Source organism: Lates calcarifer, linkage group LG17 (assembly GCF_001640805.2).
Source record: "Lates calcarifer isolate ASB-BC8 linkage group LG17, TLL_Latcal_v3, whole genome shotgun sequence".
Classification (NCBI taxonomy): domain Eukaryota; kingdom Metazoa; phylum Chordata; class Actinopteri; family Centropomidae; genus Lates; species Lates calcarifer.
The window spans coordinates 4,141,927-4,165,294 of NC_066849.1; the positions used below are offsets into that span (position 1 = coordinate 4,141,927).

Genomic DNA, 23,368 nt, shown 5'->3' on the forward strand with positions numbered 1-23,368 from the left:
CATAACAATATAAAAATGACAGTGCTGGGGATAAAGTAATGAGAGAGAAGAAGAAAAAAAAGGTTAGGTAGGTTAGGTACACAATCCATGGCAATACATATATTTTTTGCAGCTTTTTTGTATTTGTGTATTTAATTGAGGTGCCATATTCCTTGACTTCATTATAAAAATGTCCAAAATTGAGTTTAGAGCCAGACCATTTCCTCTTGTGAATGTGGTATTTTCAGAGTACAAGCAAAAGACAAATAAACAAAGTTTGTTTTATTTCCACATCCTTATTTATAAGTCCAAGAGAAATGTCTCTGTCCTTCAGTTCCAGTGTATGCTCAGTACATCCTCTGAAAAATTGCCATGCTCAGTCTAGAATATTTTTGTGAATTCGCAGTCATAAAAAGACGTGAGATGCGTTCATTCATCAGACCAAAAAAATCACGGGACCAGTCTACTTCACCATATGAAGGGACCCAGCGACACTTTGCAGGAGGGACAATAACCTCATCCAGGATATTACTGATATATTTATTTGACCATGTGAAAGAACCATGGATGAGAGAACATACAAAAAACTATGCCTGTGCCTGTTTTGCATCAACTTCCTGGTTGTTACCATGGCAGCAGAATCCAGAGTTGCCATGTCCATTTGCCAGCGTTATGGGAGTATTTATAATACATTTCTGTTCACTGTCACTTAAATCTTCTACCTCCTCATCTGCTCCATCTAATGTAACTGATCTTTCGCGCTCTTCGATATGATAAATATCCTGGCTCTCGCGGATTTTTACACCAAGATTTTTTGCCTGTAAACTGGTAAAACCAATCCTAACCCCTAAATTAACTCTCAGACCCTATCTGTTCATGTAGAACACAAGTATAAGCAAACTTTAAATGAATTCATGTAATAAACCATTCACTGTGGATAACGCTTAAATGTTTGGGGCGTTGATTTTATGATCTTCTATCTATGTTAAATTGCCGCTTTCCCTTTAAGACATCTGGCAACCTGGTGGAGTAGCGCCTCATCCACTCATACAAACTGGTAAGCTAGCTGATGATTGACACAGACGGCAGTAAATACATTCAGGACATCTTCACATCACCTCACAAGGTCAGACACAAAGCCAGGAAGTTCAGCCTGCCATGTCAGACAAAGGGAAACAACCTTGATTTATGTGCAGACCTTGAAAGCAGATGAATATCACTTAAATATAATATTGCTAGCAGGTATGAGTTAGCAGTGCTAGCTAGCTTTAGCTAAAGCAAACAGATGTTACCGACAGTAGGTTAGCGTTAGCTGCCTGAAGTATGGCTGAGACAGGTTTTCTTAATGTTTTAGTTTCCTGTTGCTCTGAATTAAACCAAAGCATAGTCGGCATCAGAAGTAAATCCACGTCACACCTGCTGTTGACAGCATGAATGTAACGTTAGCTGACAGAGTAGTAGGACTTTGACTTGGGGGGGATTTGACCTTGTTTACGCTAAATGTTGACTTCAAGTTTGTACAGTAGTTTCTGTAAATTCTGATAAACCCAGCTGCTATCATATATTTTATCATCAGAATATGAACATGCAGTTGCTGACACTGCAGTTCTTCATTTAGTTTTTGCTACACTTCCTGTTTGGTCTGTAGTCACAAGATGTATCTAATTGTCCAACCAGCTTTCAAAACTCATTGTAATCAAAGCTCACTACGTGCTGCCCAAATAAATTAAACCCATACTCATTTAAAAAGTGACATGTTTAAAAGAGATGTTGTTCTGGCAGCTTACAGTGTTTTATAACAAATCCTGACAATTTAGATTAAATGGAAATACCTGCATGAAGAGAATTAATCCACAAACCTCCTACTAAGTTTACTATCTCTTCTTAGGAGTATGGCTAAACAGACTGATGACTTCATCCTGGTAACAGGTCACGCCTTCACTGACCATACCTTTCATCATTATCCAGAAATGAATCTGGATAGGTAGGTCACATCGTATCTTGAAATCCACTTCAGTGAATGCAGAATTAGATTGATTTGATGAAATTTAATCCTCTTGATGTTTTGTTAATGTGTTGTAGCATATACAGTGGGCTTAACTCATCATCTTTTGTCTAATATGCCTAATGCCACATAGGATCTACATGGACTACAATGCTACCACTCCACCAGAACCAGAAGTGATCAAGGCTGTTACTGAAGCCCTGCAGGAAGCCTGGGGAAACCCAAGTAGCAACTATATAGCAGGTGAAGAATACTAGTACCCTGCATCAAAATCTCAATAAGTTGACATCTTGGAGTAGGAAATGCAAAGCCTGTGGTCAAAAACTGCTTCTCCCTAATTTGCTCTCTTCGAGTGCTTAGTGAAAATTATTTTGTGGTTATTTTATAGTATTTATAGCAACCTTTAATGTATCTGAGAGTGCAAATACATTTGCATAAAATATTTGTTAATCTCCAGGTGCCAAGGCCAAGGCAATCATTAATCACTCCAGAGAGAATGTGGCAAGAATGGTTGGAGGGAAAGCAGAGGACATCATCTTTACCTCAGGTGGAACAGAGGTAATTTATGTTACAGATGGCTGTGATAGTAGAGATATTTTTGAGAAGAATAATATATAATTAATACACCTGTGACCCACCACAGACTAATCTTCTTTCAGGCCAATAATCTGGTGCTCCACACTGCTGTAGAGCACTTCAGGAAAAACTGCAGGGCTGCAGAGCAAGGTGAAGCACACTCCAATGGATGCACTGGCCTTCCTCACATTATCATCTCTAATGTGGAACATGACTCGGTCAGACTAGTAGCTGAGCACCTACAGAGAGATGGCAAGGCAGGTAGGAGAGGAATAAATCTTGTTTATTAAACTTATCATGACTTTAACAACTTAAAAAATTGCCTCCTCATATTTGCACCCTTTCTGAACTTGTTTGTGGAACTGTGTTTTTGTCACAGATGTTACATCTGTGCCTGTGTCCAAGACAACAGCCCGTGTAGAGGTGGAGGATGTCATTGCTGCAGTGCGTCCCAACACTTGTCTCATCTCCTGTCATGCTGGCCAACAATGAGACAGGAGCCATTATGGTAAGAGGAGATAGAGGCTCGGAAACCTGACAGCCTCTTCTGTGTTCATCTATAAATCATTTTACAGTACAGATATTTGAGAAATTCTATTTTTATTATCTCAAAAGATATAAAAATAGAACAATCTGTCAGTGGTTACATTAGCTGATGTATCCTGTCTTCTACTGTATTTCAAATTTGATTGTTTAAATGCAGCTTCATGGTAAAAAATAAAACACTTTCCCTTTGTCAGCCGATCCAAGAGATCTGCCAGAGAATAAAATCTCTCAACAAGCAGCACGAGCGGCTCAGGATCCTGCTCCACACCGATGCTGCCCAGGCTCTGGGGAAAATCAGAGTAGACGCCTGTGAACTAGGCGTGGATTACCTCACCATAGTGGGACACAAGGTCAGAAATCTGTTGTATTAATGATCTTGATTTTAGTATCAGAAAAACCGGAAACATTTTATTGATGGAATTTGTTACGTCCCTAGTTCTATGCCCCTCGGATCGGTGCTTTGTACGTGAACGGCCCTGGAACAAGAACACCATTGTATCCGATGCTGTTTGGAGGAGGACAGGAGAGAAACTTCAGGCCAGGGTAGCACACTACATTGTCTTACTTGAGGAATAACAAATTAAGTTACAAAAATGCATTATCAGAGAGCTGCAAATCTAAATATTAAACTGTAATTTCATTTCAATTACAGCACTGAGAACACACCAATGATTGCTGGTCTGGGAAAGGTAATTTTCCTGCTCTTTATTTGTGTTACTGGAAATTTAATTTGAGATACTCTTAAAGGTTTTAGAATATTTCTCTAGAAGTGCAGGATATTTGAGTGAAAATGAACGTCTTGTGTTCCTGTCAAGTAGTAAATGTAGACTCTACCATGTTGTCTTTTCCTGCCTTTATATAGCTACTAATTTATTATGTGTCTGTTAGGCTGCAGAGCTGGTGACCTCTAATCTGTCAGATTATGAGAGTCATATGCGAAGTACCAAACTTTATTTGGAAGAGCGACTGAGGGTAAGTTTGTCTCCAGAGAATTAGATGATGATGTTTCTAATGTCCATGACTTGAAAAATGATAATGTGAGGGACACAGCAGTCATCTGGGGGCTTGAAATATAGAAATTCTCTACAACAGTCTCATTTTCCAGCTGTTTTTTTAGAGGAAATTTTCATAGCCCATATCATAGAGATTTATTTCTTTTGCTTGTAAGACTTTTAGTCAATGGCAGGCTGATATAGGACAACATATAGAATACAATATATGAGCAAAAATTATGGGAACACACTAGCTCCTCTTAGCTATAACACTGATTAAGGGACGCAGCTTAAGATATTACACTGGCTGCATTATACACCACTGCTGACAGGCAAGTTGGGCTTAAACCCTCCTTAATGTATTTACTATAACTCAGAAAAAGGTGCACATGAAAAGAGGTGTTTAGAGAAGGTTGACACATCTTGATTGTTAAACATCAGAACCTGAATAAAAACCATCAGGGGAAAAAAAAAAAAACTATGAACATTATTTAGTGGTTGATCGTGTTTCTCTTTGCAGGCTGTCTTTAAAGACAGGATCCGCTTCAACAGCCATTACCCTGGCTCCGATAACCTCCCCAACACATGTAATGTGTCTATCCTGGGCCCAACATTACAAGGTGATGTCATGACTCTTCCGTCTCTGTCCTATGTCTGTTTTGACCTGTCAATCCAAACAGTGTCCTCTAACCCTACACCAATGTTTGTCAGAGGTAGTTCATGACCTGCATGGGGCCATTTGTAAACTACAAAGGCTTTAAATGATTAATCTCTCTCTCTCCCGCTTTAGGCTGGAGAGTATTGTCCAACTGTAGGAGGCTGCTGGCCAGTGTCGGTGCTGCCTGCCACTCAGGCAGTGGAAACAGGTAAAAGAGTCCCTCTCTCACCTGTTATGCCTTTGTCCAGACACCATTTTGATCATAGTTACCTAACTCCCCTGCACTGCAATGTGTTTATCCATCAGGCCTTCCCATATCCTTCTGAGCTGTGGCGTCCCCTCAGAGGTGGCAGCCAATGCATTAAGGTTGAGCGTGGGCAGAGGGACAACCAAAGAAGATGTGGATATAGTTGTGGAGGATCTGAGGGAAACTGTGCAGCTGTTGGAAGAAATGAACTGATGGCCTCTGTGTGCTCAAACTAAAGTTATCCTGTAGGTTAAATAATGATGTACAGAATGAATGCACCTTCTGTGTTTATTTCTAAATTAAATGATTGTGTAAACTGGATAAATGAGTTAATATAAATGATAAAAGGGAAGAACTTGAAGTGACCTGAGGGAGTGATGTTATGGAGAGATGCACGTACTCAGCTTCCATCACGTCATGTGAGTAACTAATCAGCTAATTGGACTGAGCTCGACAAGTATGAGTGTTATTGAAATTAAATATTAACATACACTTTTTAAATGCTTTCACTGATCTAATCAACTGTTAAATTTTCTATGTAGATTATAATCTTACAAATGTATCATCTGTTTACTCATCCTCATTCAAATGAATTTTTAAAATAAAAAAAATAACACTCATTGTAATCCACCATGGCTTGGCTCTGACTTCTCCCATTACTTAAGTTTCCGTGCTGCCTCAGCTCCCCCACCTCCAGTGAAGCATGGGTAAGTGTGCCAGCATATGGTCATTGCCACACAAAGGAGAGCAGGAGGCCACGAGTGCTGCGCCTCCACTCGTCTTTCATTACCTTTCTATCTCGCTGGCTCCGACCCCCTCCTCTCTCCCCAGCAGCCATGCTGGCCAGCTGGCTGCAGCCACGGTGTCACTTTCCTGGCTCGGGTGGAGGCAATGAGTGCATGAGTTTTTTGTTATTGTATGGGAGTTTGTGTATGAGAAAACATGACAGTAACCTGCTGGGATCCAGAGAGCTCCAGCGAGCGTGCTCTGTGTGCCATAGCTCACTCCTAACAGCCAGGTATGGTGCTTCATCGGGCCATCCAGGCGGCTCGAGCCGGGGATCTTGCAACCCTGAGGGAGCTGGCATCTTCTGGTCACCTCTCACCAGCAATCACTGATGCTCAAGGTGCCAGCCCAGTGCACCACGCAGCCAGGTGTGGACACCTGGAGTGCCTGCAGTTCCTGGTCAGCGAGCTGGGTCTGGCAGCTGATCCCCGTGCCTTGAACAGGGCCACGCCAGCGCACGATGCAGCAGCTACTGGCCACGTCCGGGAGCTGCAGTGGCTGGTGGACCAAGGAGGCTGCAACATTGAGGTAAGTTTGTCCACTGACAATTCCTACACAGAGAAGGAGAGGGAAACCTACCCTGATAGCTCAAATGCCTTGGAGAGACGCCACATGTCCAGCTTTCCTGGTGATTAAAAAAAAAAAAAAGATGTGTGTCAGTCGAATTGGCTTCAGACAGTCATCTAACTGATCCCAGAGTGCAGTTACATCACTGCAGTTGTAAAAGGTACTGTATCCTACCTTTTCAGATGTATTACTAGCTGATTACATCATATGGTGTTGCCTTACTGGGTATCCATTAGTATTATGTAGCAAGTGTAATTACGTCCAGATGCTTCAGAGGAACCCGCACTAAACTTAGCTATTTGTTAAGTAGAGTTAATTCTACCTAGACCTCATTTCTCAAAACTGGACAACAGCCTTATGATGGATTTCGCAGAACCCTTCCTAAAATGAAACAAAAAAATAATGTTTCATATTTTATTATTATTTATCATAATCATATGTCTTAATGCGGTTGTCCTTGTAACTATCTCTATAGTAGCTTTGTAAAGGAAATGCTGTTTAAAGCTGAATGATGAGCTTTATCCTGTATGAGTAATGAAACCTGTGTCTTGAGCAAGTGTAGTCACGTTTAATTTGTTTACATCTGACTCCATCTAACTCTGATCTTTATGACTGTCTGCAGGATAGGGATGCTGCTGGTGCCACAGCACTTCACCTGGCATCTCGGTTTGGTTGTGTGGAGGTCATTAAGTGGCTGCTTTCTGTTGGAGGAGTGACTGAGGTGGAGACAAATTGTGGAGCAGTTCCTGCTCACTACGCTGCAGCCAAAGGGGACCTCACCTGTTTAAAACTACTCATTCAGCAGGCCCCTGGGTGAGTTCACAGTACTTGCTGTCACTGGCGGCATCCCTCATGACATCCTTTGGATGGATTGCTATGAAAAATGTAACAAAGGCATTTGTATTCCTCAGAGGATGAATCCCGCTGACTTTGTTGAACCCCTGACTTTTCCTCTAGCACCACCATGAGACTGACATTAATGGTTCAGAGTGAAATATCCTGACCACTATCAGAACAACTTTGGTGATCCTTTGACCTGCTGGTAGCACTATTCTTAATGAAAGTAGCTCAGGAACTATTGGATAGATTATTGAGAAATTTGGTGCACACATTCATTGTTCCCTTAGGATAAATTATAATAACTTTGGTTTTTCTCCAGTACTTTGGTTTAGGACTACTTTGGTTTATGAATTTGTGTTTAGCACTGTTAAGCAAATGTTTGAATGCTAACATGCTCAACCAGCACAGTGAACATGGTGAACATTATACCTGTTACACGACAACATGGCAGCATTATCATTGTATCATGTTATCATGGTGATGTGAACATCACCAGTACAGCCCTGCAGAGCCACAGCTGTCGACTTTTAGTCTTGTTCTTGGAAAGTCTGCTGAAGAAATAACCCTAGATTTTATAATTAATTTTCTTCATAATAGCTATAGCTTGTATTTATTATGCTGACACTGACTGATGTTGCTTAAGTGCTTTAAGTTTTTCCATCTCATTTAATGGGCATTCAATATTGTGTAGCACCATACAGTCTATGTGTAGCACTGAATATTGGGGATGTTGAAGAAACAGACCTGGCGAGAGGGGTCAGTGTGAAAAGGTGGTGTTTACATTAATACTAGTATTAATGGAACAGGATTAGATTAGGATTAATTTTAGAAGGCTGAACAATGTGCATACTGCAATTATTTTGACAGATATTGCGACTGCATTGTGAGTCACTTTTTAGAGGGAGATTCTGCATTTAATTCACACAGAAAAAAATAATAACGTGATTTTTGTGGGGTTCTTTATCAAACAAGCAAATTCCTTTACATCTGGAGAAAATGATTTGTAGGTCCCTGGTATCTCTGTAACACCACAATACTGCATTTGTGATTTCATGTTGTGATACATTTTACCTGGCTCAAAAAAATGCAGCTTGTGCGATGGACATTGCACTCAGTCATATTGGGATTTCAATAATATTTTGATTAATTGTTCTGCCCTACTCACTTCTTAATGAGCGGCCTTTTAACGTCTCAGTCTGGAGATGGAAAGTACCACCTGCTACTTTAAGGTCAACTGAATTGATAAGTTTTAAAGACTTGACCTTTCAGCAATTTTTTTCTCATCAATTTAAGCTAATTATTTTAACCGTTTTTCCATTACTTTCAGCTAAGTTTTACAGCGCTTATTTACTTTTTGCTATTTGCACTATATATTCATTACTTTCCATCTTTTAGCTAACTATTACAACTGTTTATCACTTACCTTATGCTAACTGTGTCAAGTGTTTCCCTTCTTTTAGCTAAGTATTTCATCAGTTTATTACTATTATTATTATTGTTATTATAATGTTCAACTAACCATTTTTCCATTACTTTTAACTCGCTATTTCAGCTGTAATGTTATCCATTACATTTTCACTAACAAGTTAAACCTCTTATTTACTACTTCTCACTGAACATTTCAACCATATACATCCATTACTTTTAGTTAACTCTTTCAATGGTTATTCAATCTCTTTTAGTTAACTACTCCGATGTTTATCCATTACTTTTTGCCTATTGTGTCAACTGTTTCTCCCCTTTTTTAGCTAACCATTTTAATTTTCTATGCCTCTTTGAAAACTATTTACATTTTTCTGCTCGCTCAACTATCTCATTTTCACAGTCACAACCCGTTGTGTGTTACCAGATTGGTTGGGTGGTAGTTAGTTTCTATATTATGTAGTTAGCCTTTCATAGCTAGTAGCTTACCCTGTAACTATAGATACACGGAAGATCAGCATCATGGCAATTTCTTATGAGGCTGTTTATTTTCCTCCTAAACACAAATTTGTCGATATTTTGTTCTAAATGACATAACATTTCTGTTATTTATTCTTTCTTTTAAAAGAATATTAGCTGAGTTACTCTACAGTATTTCAGTCTGCAGAGGGACCCTCTGGGTCACAAGTACCCCAGGTTCGGAAGCATTAGTTTAGATACCCTTATCATGCACACCTATTTTCACTAGAACTGAGAAGGCAAATGTAAACAGATGTGGAAAATTGTGGAACAAACTAAACAAAGTAAATACATGAAATGTTTACCCCCAATCCCACCCCCAAAATGAATCCCATCTCTCTTCCATCTCCTAAACCTGAGACAGTGACACTTAGCACAGACTAGATAAAGATATGTTGGTCTTCCTGATTCATCTTCCTGTTACAGGAGAGTACAGTATAACTAATTTGCATGATGCATGGTGGGGACAGACCATCACAGGTGACCATCAGTAACCTGTGAATAAAACATGGGCAGACACTGTCAATCACATGTCAGCCTTATGGTTGTTGAAGTACCGTATGTATGTCAATGTTAATGCAGCCCTGCTGTACAGCAGGTGTGTAACAGACTTGACTTAAGACTTAAGACTTAAAAACTTTTTGGATCTCAGATTCTTCAACAGATAAAAGTTTTTTTTTAAAAGAAACATGCAGTCTAAGATGCAACTGAGGAGTCTTGCTAGAGCAAACAAAAAGATTTAGATTTTTGCTTTGATAGAGAATTTATTCCTTAAATCCATAACATTAACTTAAATGTATCCATCTGAATCATGGAGTACTCCAAGTACACTCCAAATATTGATTGATTCTCAAATTCTCTTCTTAAAATACTGTGGAATTAAAGTCAGTTCAAAACAGAGCCAGCATCCTATAATGTTGATCAGCATAGGCAGGAGTACCAGTTTTTTTTTTGTTTTTTTTAATCAACCTTTTCATGCACTTTTATGTGTTTTCTAGTAAAAATCTGAGTTAAAGATACCCTTAGTAAGAATTCTTAAATTTGGTTTAATTTGCTTTGTTTTTGTCTTGGTACTACTATCACTACTATTATTGCTAATAATAGCATGTTCTAATAAATTATTAGATAATAATAACATTATGTTGTTACCTAAAATGTTATTAGGTAATAATAACACATTAGTGTTAGTTTTCCAATGACTCATTGTTCAGGTGCTTAAATTTGTGTTGCTGAATTTACTTTTATGCTGTTGTGTTTTTGCTGATACAGTATCCAGTCATATTATTTCATTATTGTGTTTTCTAGTTCCTGTACTGCACATAAAATTTGATATATTATGTATTTACTTAATATATTATTGTTTCATTACTGGTGTGATACATCATATAGAATTCTAATATTGGCCCCAATACTGATGACACATGTAAGCAGTTAATGACTGATGCTGATAATCTAACCCTTTGCACCCGTGGTGTTGTTTTATGTTGGAGCACAGGTGTGTGAACCACCAGACAGGTATCGGTGCTACCCCGCTGTACCTGGCCTGCCAGGAAGGGCACCTGCATGTTGTAGAATACCTTGTTAAGGACTGCGGAGCTGACGTCCATCTGAGGGCTCACGATGGCATGACCTGCCTGCATGCTGCTTCTCACATGGGCCACCAAGCTGTGGTGGTGTGGCTGGTTGGTAGAGAAATCCAAATTCATGTTACATGCTTAAAAAGTGTCTCCTAATTCTGTTTTTCTTTGATCTTCTTTCATTAACTCCGAATAGGTGACCTGTACTGATGTCAGCCTGTCCTGCCAGGACCGGGATGGAGCGACTGCACTACACTTTGCTGCCAGCAGGGGGCACTATTGCATCTTGGAGAGGCTGCTTCACATGGGTTCAAAGGTCATCAAGGACTACTGGGGAGGGACCCCACTTCATGATGCTGCAGAAAATGGAGAACTGAAGGTTAAGCACAACTATTCAATTTTCCTCTTGTCGTTGTTACTGTTTGCTGTTACTGTTGTCTTAATAAAACTGCTGTATTCCTAAATGGTGTGTGTTGTTGTTGCTTTTATTCTGCTCATGTTGTCCTGTTGCTTCTCTCAGTGCTGTAAAATCCTGTTAGCCAATCAAGCGAACCCCTCAGATCAAGATGTTGATGGGCTCACACCAGCAGACTTGGCAGAGTACAACGGACACTATGAATGTGCCAGATATCTCCGTGCCATGGAGAAAAACGTAAGCTCTCTCTCACCTACAGTATATCCACAGTGTATTTTATTTTGCATTGCATTTACTTATTCTCTTGCTTTGTGTCTGTGTCAGCATTTGCTAAGCTGTTTACCTTGGCATGAAAATCAAAGCTACATGTAGTTTGGGGAGTACGGTCAACAGCAAACATCTGGAAGGTCTCGGAGCCTCAGTGAATCATTTTCCTAATTTGCGACATGTATTTCATTCAGGTCAGGCCTGTCCCGTTCTCTTCCACTCAACCTGATTGCTTTTTGCTCTCAGTTTAAGAGCCCTAAGAAAATGGAGGATGGTGGCTTTTGTGTTTAATAAGGCATTACAAGCGATGATGCCGTGTGTGCTGGGGGAGATTGTTCGTTCTCAGTTTGCCACAGAGGACTCTCTGAGATTAGCTCTTTTGTTTTGTGCCGAAACCACGACACTCCTTAATGTTACTCTTGAATATTTTAGTGTCAACACCTTGTTTGTGCTTGTGTTGCCTGTTCATGTCAGGGGTCACATTGGTATAAAGTGATTAGTGTTTAACACAAATTAATAAGGTCATTTTAGTATGTACTGCGTGCTTTGATACATTCTGTTTTTCTTTCAAATATTTACATAATAAGTAGGGTTAGAGGATTACAGTTGATACTGAGACTGAAATTAAAGCTTGTGGAGTTGATTTTAAAAGGAAACACAGAATACTGTTAACTGAAAGAGCCTATGGGGACCACTCTCTCAGCACACTTGTTGAACCTTAAAGCCTTACAGCTGTCCACCAGCAGCCTCTTTGTTTCTCCCCATTACACTTCACTCGCCGTCTATAGCACAGAGTACACAGCAACGTACACAGAGTAACAAAAGCTGTCGGCCAGTTGAAGCCATGAATAAGTCAGCAGAGAAGAGCCGCACTCATACATGAAGAGGATGATGATAGGGAGCCAGTGAGGCGTGGCTGCCGAGCTCCCCTTCAGAAATAATCCTCCCATCAACAATGGAGAGCTAATTAGCGCAGGGGCGGCTGCGGCATCGAACACAGCCGGAGACGCCGCCAGCTAAGGGCCTATCAGTTACCCCTCTCCAGTGGCTCAGGTGGAGGGCCCAGGGGCTGAGCCCGTTATGAGATCCACAAGCTTAAGTTTCAGCGTTTTCACCATTCTGATGCCTGGAACCGGCAACACTATCCCTCTGTGGACTTGGAGAGCAGGATGTCATTGGCTTCAAACACACGTTTGATTGTGTGTCATGTTTTTTCCAGGAACTTGGAAGTGCTATGATTGTCACCTCTGGATATTGTGTAATGTTGGTAGCAGACAGAATGGTGTATTATGTTTCTTGGCAACGTATGAGTTGGACACACAAACTGAGGGTTGATGTGAACAAAGGGGTCATCTGATAGAGAACCTAGAGGAGCAGTTAATTGATTCAAATCCTGACAATATTTGGAGAACAGACTACTATCTGTGATGCTTTGAAACCTACTGTGCCAGAGATGAGCTGTACAAGTAGACACGTTTTAATTACATTTCTGGTGGAGTTTCACATTTGTAAAGGGCTGCGTAGATCACGGGTTTCATTGGTTCTAAAGTATCAGTCAGATAATCTCATTTCCGAGCAGTGACCTAAATGGATTGGGACGTTGACCGGAGAGAGCCGTGTATTTGGCCTCTCTGCATGTTTGGATCACTCACAACGAGGTCAGACTCGTTCAGCGCTGTCAGCCTCGCTTCCTCATCTCGCATCTCAGGAACAGCTGCAATCAAATAAACAGTGTGTGGTGTGAGGTTTACTTCACACACATTTGTGGCTTTTGCTCTCCATTCACAGTGATCGGGCCAAAGATACTGTTGTTTGAGAATGGTATTTTTAGAATACTTGGACAGAGGAAACACGTTGTCGTTCCCATCTATCACTGTGTTTTTTTTTTAGGACATACTCTAAATTTCCGCATTGTTTTTTGCATTGCAACACATGCTCTTATAGCCTGGCTGCATCACAGCTGCATATTAATCACAGACTGGGAGATTTTATAGTTTTACTGTATATTTTACTAAAATTGTGTAGTGTTACTAAAATCATCACATAAACTGTGATACCATTTACATATTCACTTCTGTAACTATGTGATGCCAAGTGCTAAAATATTTGTATATCTGTAGATTTGCAACAATTAGTCCATTAATCAGTTAGCTGCTCATAAAATAAATGTTCAACTACAAATTGATGTTTTCTTTAAGTAGTGTTTTTAAGAAAAAATCCCCAAAATGTACAGGTGTCATTGGGTTTTGAACTGTTTTCGGAACAGTACAACTAGAACTAATTGGTCACTGTTTAATTGTAACATGTAAAGCAATATAATTTGTTCACTGAAATCATTCCTCCTTTTGATATTGGCCCTGAAGAGATCTGTTCCCAAATCACACTCAATGTATGAGATAAGGGGTGTAACAATTCTGAAACCAAGACTGAAACCGCAATACAAATGTAGACGATATGGAGAATTGTTACGCCCCCACAAGATATCCATTCGATTTGTCTATCACAGACGTCTTGTATTAACTTCAGATAAAGTGTGGACTGTATTTTTGCACAGTAGGACTGTGGATATTGTTCCCATCATTTACACTGAGTGCATTATGAAGGTATCTCTTAAGAAGGAATGATTACACAAGAGAAATGCTGTTGCAGTGTTTATATAGGCATCTGTCTGTTGTTTTAAGACAGACTTCAAAAATTGTGAACCCATCCTTTAATAGATCATTTCAGCCATAAAATCCTGAAAAAAAGTGGCCACAGTTTGTCACAGCACTGTTTGTTGTTGTCAGATTTTCCACATTAACACTCAAAGCCATTCATTCAAGCTTAGGGTGTCACATTTTGTTTCCACTGTCACATTTACTAATCATCTCAGGTACATTTTATCCTTCCCCCGTCCCCCCAAAAAAGTTTGAAGACTTAGCTCCGCCACGTAATTGTCCCAAGTGGAAAAATCACCTGAACGCGCATGGATAAAATGTCTTTTTTCCAGCTGCTTTGACAAGTCTTCCGCTGATACCTCCCTTCGTGCAACAACGTGGCCATTGGTTTGTCCATGCATTAGTGACATTGCCAGCCATCCTATCCTTTCCCTTAATTATTAACAACATTCTCCGATCAGAGTTTATTGTTTATTGCCTGGCGGGCCTTGGCTACAGGTAGAGAAGCTGATGATGGTGTCAAACAAGTGGTCGGTGATCTTAAGATAGCGTCACATCCTCAACACGGAGTGGCTGCCCTGGATACCTGGCTGCACCTGCTTGAGTCGGTGCCTCTGGAGTTTCGCTGTACAGTGAAGTCGTACCCGTGTATGCTGGGAGAATTGTCCAAGGTCAAGGTTAGTGGGTTTTAGGTTGGTTTATATATCACTTTCACTGGCTTTTGTATTCATTATACTCCTTTTTAGTGCCTTATTACCTTATTTTTCTTTGAGCTTTTGTTTATAAGTAGGTTACTGGAGGGGTTGAGTAATTATTTCTGTAAAATGAAAGGAAAGTTTTGTCATTTCTGTTCAAGAAAACCTAGCTGGCAGATGTTTTGGCAGTGTTTTACCTTTTTTCTGATCAGTTATAGCCTCTTACGGTTAGACATGACTAATACCCCAGGCTCATGACCTTACTATAGTTTCTCAGTGTTGATTTTTGCAAATTGGACATGATTTTTTTCCCTTTTTTTTATCTTGCACTCTCTAAATACACTTACTGCTCCAGCAGTTGTGACAATATCCTAGCATGAAGTAGTTTAATATTGTCATGGTCTGTTTAGCTACAGTAGACATAACCCCCACCCCACCCTCGCCACAAAAACTGTAAATGTTGTCAAAAAGTTTGTGTCCATCGGTTTTTAGCCATACCTCTGCAGGAAACCTGAGAGTATTTTAACATGTGAGAGGACATGTATTTACACTGTAGTGTTCTAATGTACACCCGCTGTATACATTCCACATTGCAATTCATCACCAGGAACATGAATATTTCACGTGGAAGCAGGTTGTTTTGGTGATTGATTCCAGAGCGCAGAATTACACGACATGTTTCTTAAATACACATGGTGTTCTGAAATACTTAAACTCTCTCATGGCCCGACCCACAGGGACCACAGATTACTGGTGCTGCATGTCTGACAATGAGACAGCGCTGAGTAGCTGTTTCTTAACTCTTGGCTCCTAATCTGTAGTGATTGGGGTCTTTGCGGTCTTTGATAGAGGGAGAGTGGATCCAGGCCAAAAAACAGGGTTAGGCTATCTATATCTGCGTGGCAATTGTGATGGGGTGCTGATGAAAACCAAATGCTCTCTGGCCACTGGGTCTAATTAAACGCACACACACACAAGGACCGGTTCACTGTAGCTTTTAGAACATTGAACTGTTACGAGAGGGGTCACAAAGGAATCAGGCTCCCTTTCCCCTTTTTCCCATCCCCCTCTGTTTATCTATTTATGAATTGCACAACTTCGGGGAAGTTTATTCCTCAGCCTGAGCAGTGTCACAGCATATTTCGTGCTGTTCGACATCAAAGTGTAAGAGGAAATGGCAAGGACCACCTCATGGACACAAAGCACAACAGCATGCAGCAGCATATTAGGGCTGCCTTTGATGTTTTGGTTACTAATAATGTCCTTGGAGAGCTGAATTTGATATGCATTCTGCATGGAGTGCATTAGAACAATGCAGGTTCATTAAAGGGGATCTAAATGTTTCCATACATCCTACATCCTCCCTAGAGTGGTGTGAAATGCTGCCAATTATTCAAGGTTGCTTACTATCCCATGTACTTGTTTTGTTCTTTTGTCTCTTGTATAGCATGTCCTCAGGCTTCAAGGCGTTTTCCTGTCTTAATTGCCATTTAGACATTCTAACCGATTTTTTCAGCCTATTTGTTAATTTCTTCTTTGTTAAAATTAAAGAACAGTTTTACCAGCATAATGTACATTTTGACAGCCTATTAAAATATAGCCTAAAAAAACCAAAAAACCAACTATCTCTTACATCCATGCCTAACCAAATTTGTTGGGAAAAAAAACCCAGATACTGTACACAAACTCAGTTTACACCTACATGTTTTATTTAGCTGTAGAGAATAGCCCAAACAAATCCTGCTATATATATATATTCATATCTATAATTGTGTGGTTTATTACACTGTCCAATTATGCTTTTTTCCTTAAAAAAAGAATCTCCTCCAGTGTTCTCTTAAAACCTGCCTTATTTCTACCATATAGTGTATGTCCCCACCTTTGGGCAGAACTAAATACATATTACTGTTGTTACTTATAGATTAAACTGAAATACTTGTGTTGGGTGACAAATATCATGTATTTGACAAATTAAAAGGGAAGCAAGCTTCCCCAGTTCACTTTTTTCCTGTATAATTATCAAAAACATCACTTTCTGTAATTCGTTTCTTTTTACAGTGACTGAAGTCAAAGTCCAGACTGTCAGCTCTAAGGTTGTACAATGCTCAGAAAGAAATGCACTGAAATGTGAAAAAAAGTGTTACTAATGGGAGATTTGTGGTGGTAATGTATTACAAAAATATGTATTTACAGTTTTTCTACACTGAGTCAATGCACCTGTGCCAACTATATTCTCACACTGATGCAGCAATGACAAATACAAATGCATTACTTCATCTTTTAATACAGTTCTCTTTTCACAAAGTGTACTTTTTACCCAACTTTCACATAAAAAGCTTGGTTTGCACAACATTTAACGTGCAGAAACTTGAGATTTCACCTGAAAGTTTTCTGCTCACAGTAATCTATGTCTCGTTCATATACTGTAGGTTCATTAACTGTGAGACTAAAGAGAAGTACAAAACTTTTTCCTCTAGAGGAAGTATAAAGTCACATGTTAACACACCTGGTTGGTTACATGATCTTTCCTTAAAAAATGAGATTGGGAAAAGCAGCTTTGGTGGGTGTTTAAATGAAAGTTGGGAAAAATCTACAGACAGGGACAACCGATGTCCAACTGTTGTAATGACCAGAAAACCTTAAGTTTCGTCAGACTGCATTGTTGCAGTTCAGGAGAGGATCCAGGCCCATCCAGTTACATCAGTGGTCTCTCTTCCTTAAGAGTATGTGTGATGTGACCTGATGTCAATGACAGGACAGGAGTAAAAGAGTTTTTGTCATTTGTTTTAATGTTTGTTTAATCTGTTATTAGAACTGAAATATAATCCCTGGAATTGTCCCTGCTTTTGCCACCTCTTAACTGAAACCTCATGGTTTTATCACACGTTATAAATGTTATTCTGTCATATGATATTTGCAGACACTCTGTGCAGATAAGCCCATCGAGATAATCTCTCGGGTAGAGGAAGAAGAGAAAGTAAAGCCGCCTGTGTTGTTGCAGCACAGCAGGGAGGATTACTACGGGTGCCTGAGTGACACATGCAGGGACAGTCACAGCAGTAACACGCTCATGGATAGTTTAAAGGTAAACTTTTTTTTGGTTGTTTGTTTTGGTTTTCCATGCTTCCATTCTTTTTATTATTTCATTCTACAACCCAAAGCAAATTCGCTGTGTCTCTTTGTTTTCCACACCAGCAACCTGAGAGTGAGGAGTCCCCTCAGGCCAGATATCCTCAGCCTCCTCCGGCTCCTCCTTTACCTTCAGCTTCATCCTCACCTGCCCAGCCAGAGAAAACCACCGTCAACAGAATAGAGCAGGTTCAAATTGCAACATCTGGTGAGAGGAACAATTCTGTTTATATAATTAAATCCCTCTTAAATCACTTTAGTCAAGCAACAAACTGTATTTAGGTATTTAGTGGTTACTGCAAGTCACTGCTCAGTGAAAAAATATGTGTTATTAAATGAAATTGAAATGAGTAAGACCCAGAGTGGCTATGATTTGTATTTCAGTTATTAAAGGTTTCAATCAGCCCAAGGCAGCTGGGAGTGAGATAACTGTCTCTGCCGATAAGAAAATGTTGCCTGATGCAAACCTCCTGGCTGGAAGAAAACTTCTTGGGGACATGAAGTCCATTACATCTTTGAAGCAATCAGGGATATCAGGAGTCTTCACTGGACAGGCAGTAAGCAAACAATAAGCTTTCTTACTTTGAACATCCTTCCTTTGTCCATGATTCCTTCCTTTAGCTAAAACACTAATAACTACAATATCATTGCTGTGTCCTCTGGAGAATAAAATGGTGGTCCTGCCCACTGAGGAGGCCAACCTGTCGGACATTGACTACCTGGTGCCCACCCATGATGAAAGAGGACGTCCCATTGCTGAGTGGAAGAGGCAAGTCATGGTGAGACAGCTTCAGGCCAGGCTGCTGGATGAGGAGGATCAGAGGCGGAAGGTAATGTCTCTCTAAAGATGGTTAGATTTTGAATGTACTTTCAACATTTATTTAAATCGTATAAATCTTGTTGTGGTAATTGAGGTAATGCAGGTTCATGAAAAGCTTGTATCCATGAATTACTGAATGATCACACTTTTTGAGACAGTATTTTAGTCCAGATGTAATTCGATAAGATTCTTTATATTCTAATTTCCAGAGATTAACATTTTAGCACATCTTGCCTTCTTTAGGAGTTCATAAATTAAAAAAAAGATCAGACATGATTTTGTTTCAGTATGGCCCATTTTCCCCAGAATTTATTTTGCCAGTGTTTGGTTAGAAAACACAAACCAAGACAGCTCAGGGAGTGGGGATTTTAGTCAGCTAATAACAGATAACAGAAAATTAATATCCACCCATTCTGATAATCAGTTAATCATTTTAGCCATTCTTAAGCAAAAATAGCAAACATTCTTTGGTTCAGGCTTCTAAAATGCGACGATTAGCTGCATTCCTCTGTCTTGTATGATAGTAGGACAAAAACAAGCAATTTGAATATGTCCCTTTCAGCTGTAGAAATCTTCTAATGAGTTTTTTTTTATTTATTTTTTTTTACTATTTTCATTTATACATTGACAAAAAAAAATGAATGATCAATTAATTGAGAAAATAATTTTAGAGATTAAATGATGATTCAAATAATTTGTAGTTGCAGCCCTAGAAGAACACTGTACAGCCAACTTGAAATTAGATCATCTCTTAAACAAACACTTATTGAACCTAAGCAGACCACAGTGAGCAAATTGTGGTCTGAATTTGTGATGCTGTTCTAAATCACTAAAAAAAATGAAAAACACTTTTACCATCATTTACTTTTAATTGCATACAACAAATCACTGGACACATAACACATTGTTCATTGTAACACATTGTGTCAAGTCATATTTTTGAGGTTTGGATCTCAGTTTTACTGTATCATTACTCTTTTTCTTCTCACGCCTAAGCCATTTGAAATGACTTTAAATATGACATGCACCATTTTTATCTGCTTTCTTTTACAGGAAAATGGGAACAGATATGCCAAAGTCAGCTGGAGGTACTCCCAAGCCCACAATGCCATCCTGGGGCCCTCTGGTGAGCTGCTGACTGAGGATGACCTCATCTATCTGGAGCAGCAGATTGCCAATGTCTCCATGCAGAGGAACTGTGAGGGCTATGAGCTGGAGCTGGCTCGTCTAGCTGAGGAGCTGAGGCACATCCTGCCAGCACCCATAGTCAACATCACCGTCAACACACAGTTCAGAAACTTCACAAGTCAAGTTCCCCTACCGGTGTGGTGTGGCCGCATCTCAGGTATTGTGAAGAGCATGTCTCTGCTCATGACCAACCTGACAGACCAGCCCTACTGCAAGATGCCCAACACTGACCTGATCACAGTGTTCTCTCAGACCCCAGACAGACAGAACTCCACCAGAGGACGCAGGGAGAGTATAGAGGATGAAATCCATCAGTTTGGAGTGTCTGTGAGAACCCTGAAGTCTAACTTTGAGACACAGAACTCACCTATATCAGATGAGTCAGAGGAGGCTGTTGTGTTAAGTTCCTCCACACAGCTTGAGGCCACAGAGTCAGACAAACAGCTTAAAGTCTTGAATCCAACCCAAGAAACAGACCAGAACAGTGACTCCGGCATTGACTATGATGAAAATTTTGCAGATGTTCTGGAGACCACCAGTCTTAGAAAAGAGCGTATAGTTGTGCTGTTCTTAGGCCACTGGAAAAAATCTGCCTACACTGTGACACTGAAGAGCAAGGATGCAGCAGAGAGGAAGATGAGTGGTGGCACCCCGGGGATGGGTGACAAATCTGGATCAGATCGTAGAGGAAGCATGGAGAGTGCCCAGTCAAAAATGATGAGCAGTTCTCTGGGACATTTCTTCAAGCAGAGGAGTGCTGTCAACAAGATGCTGGGAAACTGGAGGAGCATGATCTCCAGTGTACCTTCAAGACAGATCCGCAGGTAGGGCTGCACAACTAATTTACTATCATCCCTGTCTAAAACAGAATTGCTTCACGCTCAGTGACTGGTAGAGTTTTTAAACTGCACTTGTGAAGCTATGCCAGTTTCATATGTCAAATGTTCACCAAAAGTTATTTTGTTATCATCTGAAGTTTATTCAATAACACAAATCTTCAAGGATTGACACACCTCACACTTTCAGCAACAACCAGCCCATTCATAGTCTGTTCACTTTTTTTATATGTCCTTTTGTTAGAGAGACAAGCACATGTGAAAGCGCCAATACATCAATAATTTCATATCAACAATGGATCAAATAACTATGTGTAATGTGAAAGAGGACACTCATAGTGACAAATCCCAAATTTTACCTCGGCTTTGCTGTTTCACACTGCTCTATGGAGCTCTTATCCTCTTTCAGCTTATTGTTTTGGTTTTAGGACCCACAAATTTACTCTTATTGTTGAGTCCAAAGAGTTGCTACTGTAAAAGAGCTACTGTAATAGGAGTCAATATTGGACGTCTCTCATAAAATGAAAGGTGCAACTGTAGAATGTTGTCTCTAGCTCTAGCTGAACCAGATAGTTGATTTATCTGTAAATACATAGAGAGAAATACATCAGCAATATTGATTAATTGGAAAGGCTAACTTCAGCATGCTTACATGCTAATGTAATGCCAGATGAAAAGTGACTGGATCACCAAAAGTTTTGCATTTCATCCTGAAGTTCACTGCAGTCTATCCAGTGTTGAGACATTTCACTTAAAACCCCAAATGTGAAGCTCTAAGTTGGGCTGGATTAACAGTCAGGGAATCACCAAAGTCATTACATCTTGTGGGAACCATGAAACTCTTCACAAAATTTCATGGCAATCCATCCACTAAATGTTTATATATTTCATTCTGGTCTAAGTCGTTAAGCAATCAACAGACCAATGTTGTTATCTCTGGAGACAAACTGCTGGCGTGGCTAAAAATTCCAAATATTTGGCTCCTCAGATGTGAGGATTTGCAGCTTTTTTCTTTTATAATAATTTAAATTTGATATCTTTGTGCTGTGAACAGTTTGTCAGCAAAAACAAGCAATTTTAAGACATCACCTTGGGCTTTGGGAAACATTATAGATTTCCCAATATTCCCAATTGACTAATTGGAATATTTGACAGATTAATCCATAATCAAAAGAGTGTTTAGTAGCAGCCAGAGTATAAACACACCTTGAATAACCATGCAGTGTTATCCACAGGCTCCACAGGCAGAAAGCCCTCTACTCCCCAGAGCAGTTCCTACCTCGTCTGGATGGTGTGCCTGTGGAGTATGACAACCTGACCTTGGATCTCTTCATGTTGGGCTACTTTCACATCCTGGAGCTGGAGCTGCCTGTGGATGAACGCAAAATGAGGCACCTGCTGTGTTTCGAGGTGTTTGACCACGTCGGGAGCTTTCCCTGGGAGATGGTCAGGGACTTTCACAAGGCTGTCATTCAGGACATTGAAGCTGGAAACCGTGAGTGGAAGGACGGCTTTGAGGACATTAAAGTAAAGTTCTTTGGAAACACCGTAAGTCAGTCTGAAAGCACTGCAGAAGTGGTGAAACATAGCCTCCCAGAAGTTAGACAGGTCCCTAAAGTAATTGTACAGACACCTACACCAGATGAGGGGGTGCTCTACAGTGGCACTGACATTTCCAGTTTTAGCAATGAAGAGATTTGTAAATACATCGACCGTAGTTTTGCTTTTTGGAAAGAGAAAGAGGCAGAGATTTTTGATTTTGAGTAATTGCTTGTGTCATTTTTTTTTTTTTTTTTTGATATTTTTTATGCTTTGTAGGTAGATGACATTAGGGCTGGGTATCAAAACTTTTGAATTGTGAATTGAATTGTTGTAGCAATTGTCAGGTACTGAAAGTTGGCAGTGAATTCTTAGCCAGATTTTTATCCTTGTTTACTTATTCTTTGATCAGATATTGCCTAATTTGAATTATAATTTTGTAAATTTTATATTGTATTTTATTAAACATGCAATGCAGAAGTTTGTTCTTGGTTGTTAAATTTTGAAAAAGTTTGTGAAAAACAAACATGTTTATAATCCTAGGGTATTTAGATGTTTTGGTACTGGTTTCGAAACTCAGGTATCAAACTGGCAATGGCATCAATACATTTCAAACCATACCCAGCCCTATTACAAAAGAGAGTGCTTAAAGTAGGCTAGTGTGTTTTGAGATTGATGAAAACTTTTTTCCATACCATTTTATGGTAAATATTCTCAAGAAAGCCCAGGATCTGTGGTCAAACAGGAAGCCCACCAATTTTAACTATACTACAAAATAAATAATTACATGGATACCTTGAATATTTGATTATTGCCATATTCTACAGACTTTAATTGATATCACATCCCCTTAATTTATTACATTTACAAGACACCTTAAATACACCTCTCATACAGTATCTTAACTCCATCTGGACTAACAGGATTACATACTGTATACTGTCATGGCTGTATTGTTAATTCATGCTAACATTCAAAATCACTGGTGCTATGTAATTTATCTCCTTTGCTAGCTTGCAGGAACATTTAGAAAATGTAAAATATGTGCCTGTAACAGCAGCTGTGGGTCCCATACATGTTGTTTGGAGTCTGACTTCAGCACAGCGTC

At 39.7% G+C, this 23,368-nt stretch overlaps 3 protein-coding genes across 3 annotated transcripts in view; 2 read left to right on the top strand and 1 right to left on the bottom strand.

Annotated features, from left to right (window-relative positions):
* The window catches only part of hdlbpa (high density lipoprotein binding protein a), a 239,887-nt gene that overhangs the window by 132,464 nt on the left and 84,055 nt on the right, over positions 1-23,368 (bottom strand). The window lies entirely within an intron of this gene.
* On the top strand, positions 986-5,629 carry scly (selenocysteine lyase). The gene is given in 14 exon segments (XM_018669805.2): positions 986-1,036; positions 1,868-1,963; positions 2,118-2,227; positions 2,442-2,542; positions 2,644-2,821; positions 2,940-3,031; positions 3,033-3,068; positions 3,301-3,456; positions 3,543-3,649; positions 3,759-3,795; positions 3,995-4,078; positions 4,619-4,718; positions 4,889-4,964; positions 5,063-5,629. Coding segments are annotated over 13 exon segments (1,323 nt in total). The 5' UTR covers positions 986-1,036; positions 1,868-1,871; the 3' UTR covers positions 5,217-5,629.
* Positions 5,945-23,263, top strand: LOC108878842 (espin like). Its single transcript, XM_018669823.2, has 11 exons — positions 5,945-6,317; positions 6,979-7,169; positions 10,633-10,819; positions 10,911-11,093; positions 11,235-11,366; positions 17,669-17,833; positions 17,944-18,085; positions 18,262-18,434; positions 18,543-18,707; positions 19,751-20,709; positions 21,957-23,263. The coding sequence occupies exons 1-11, from the start codon at positions 6,024-6,026 to the stop codon at positions 22,486-22,488; spliced, it is 3,123 nt and encodes a 1,040-aa protein (XP_018525339.1). The 5' UTR covers positions 5,945-6,023; the 3' UTR covers positions 22,489-23,263.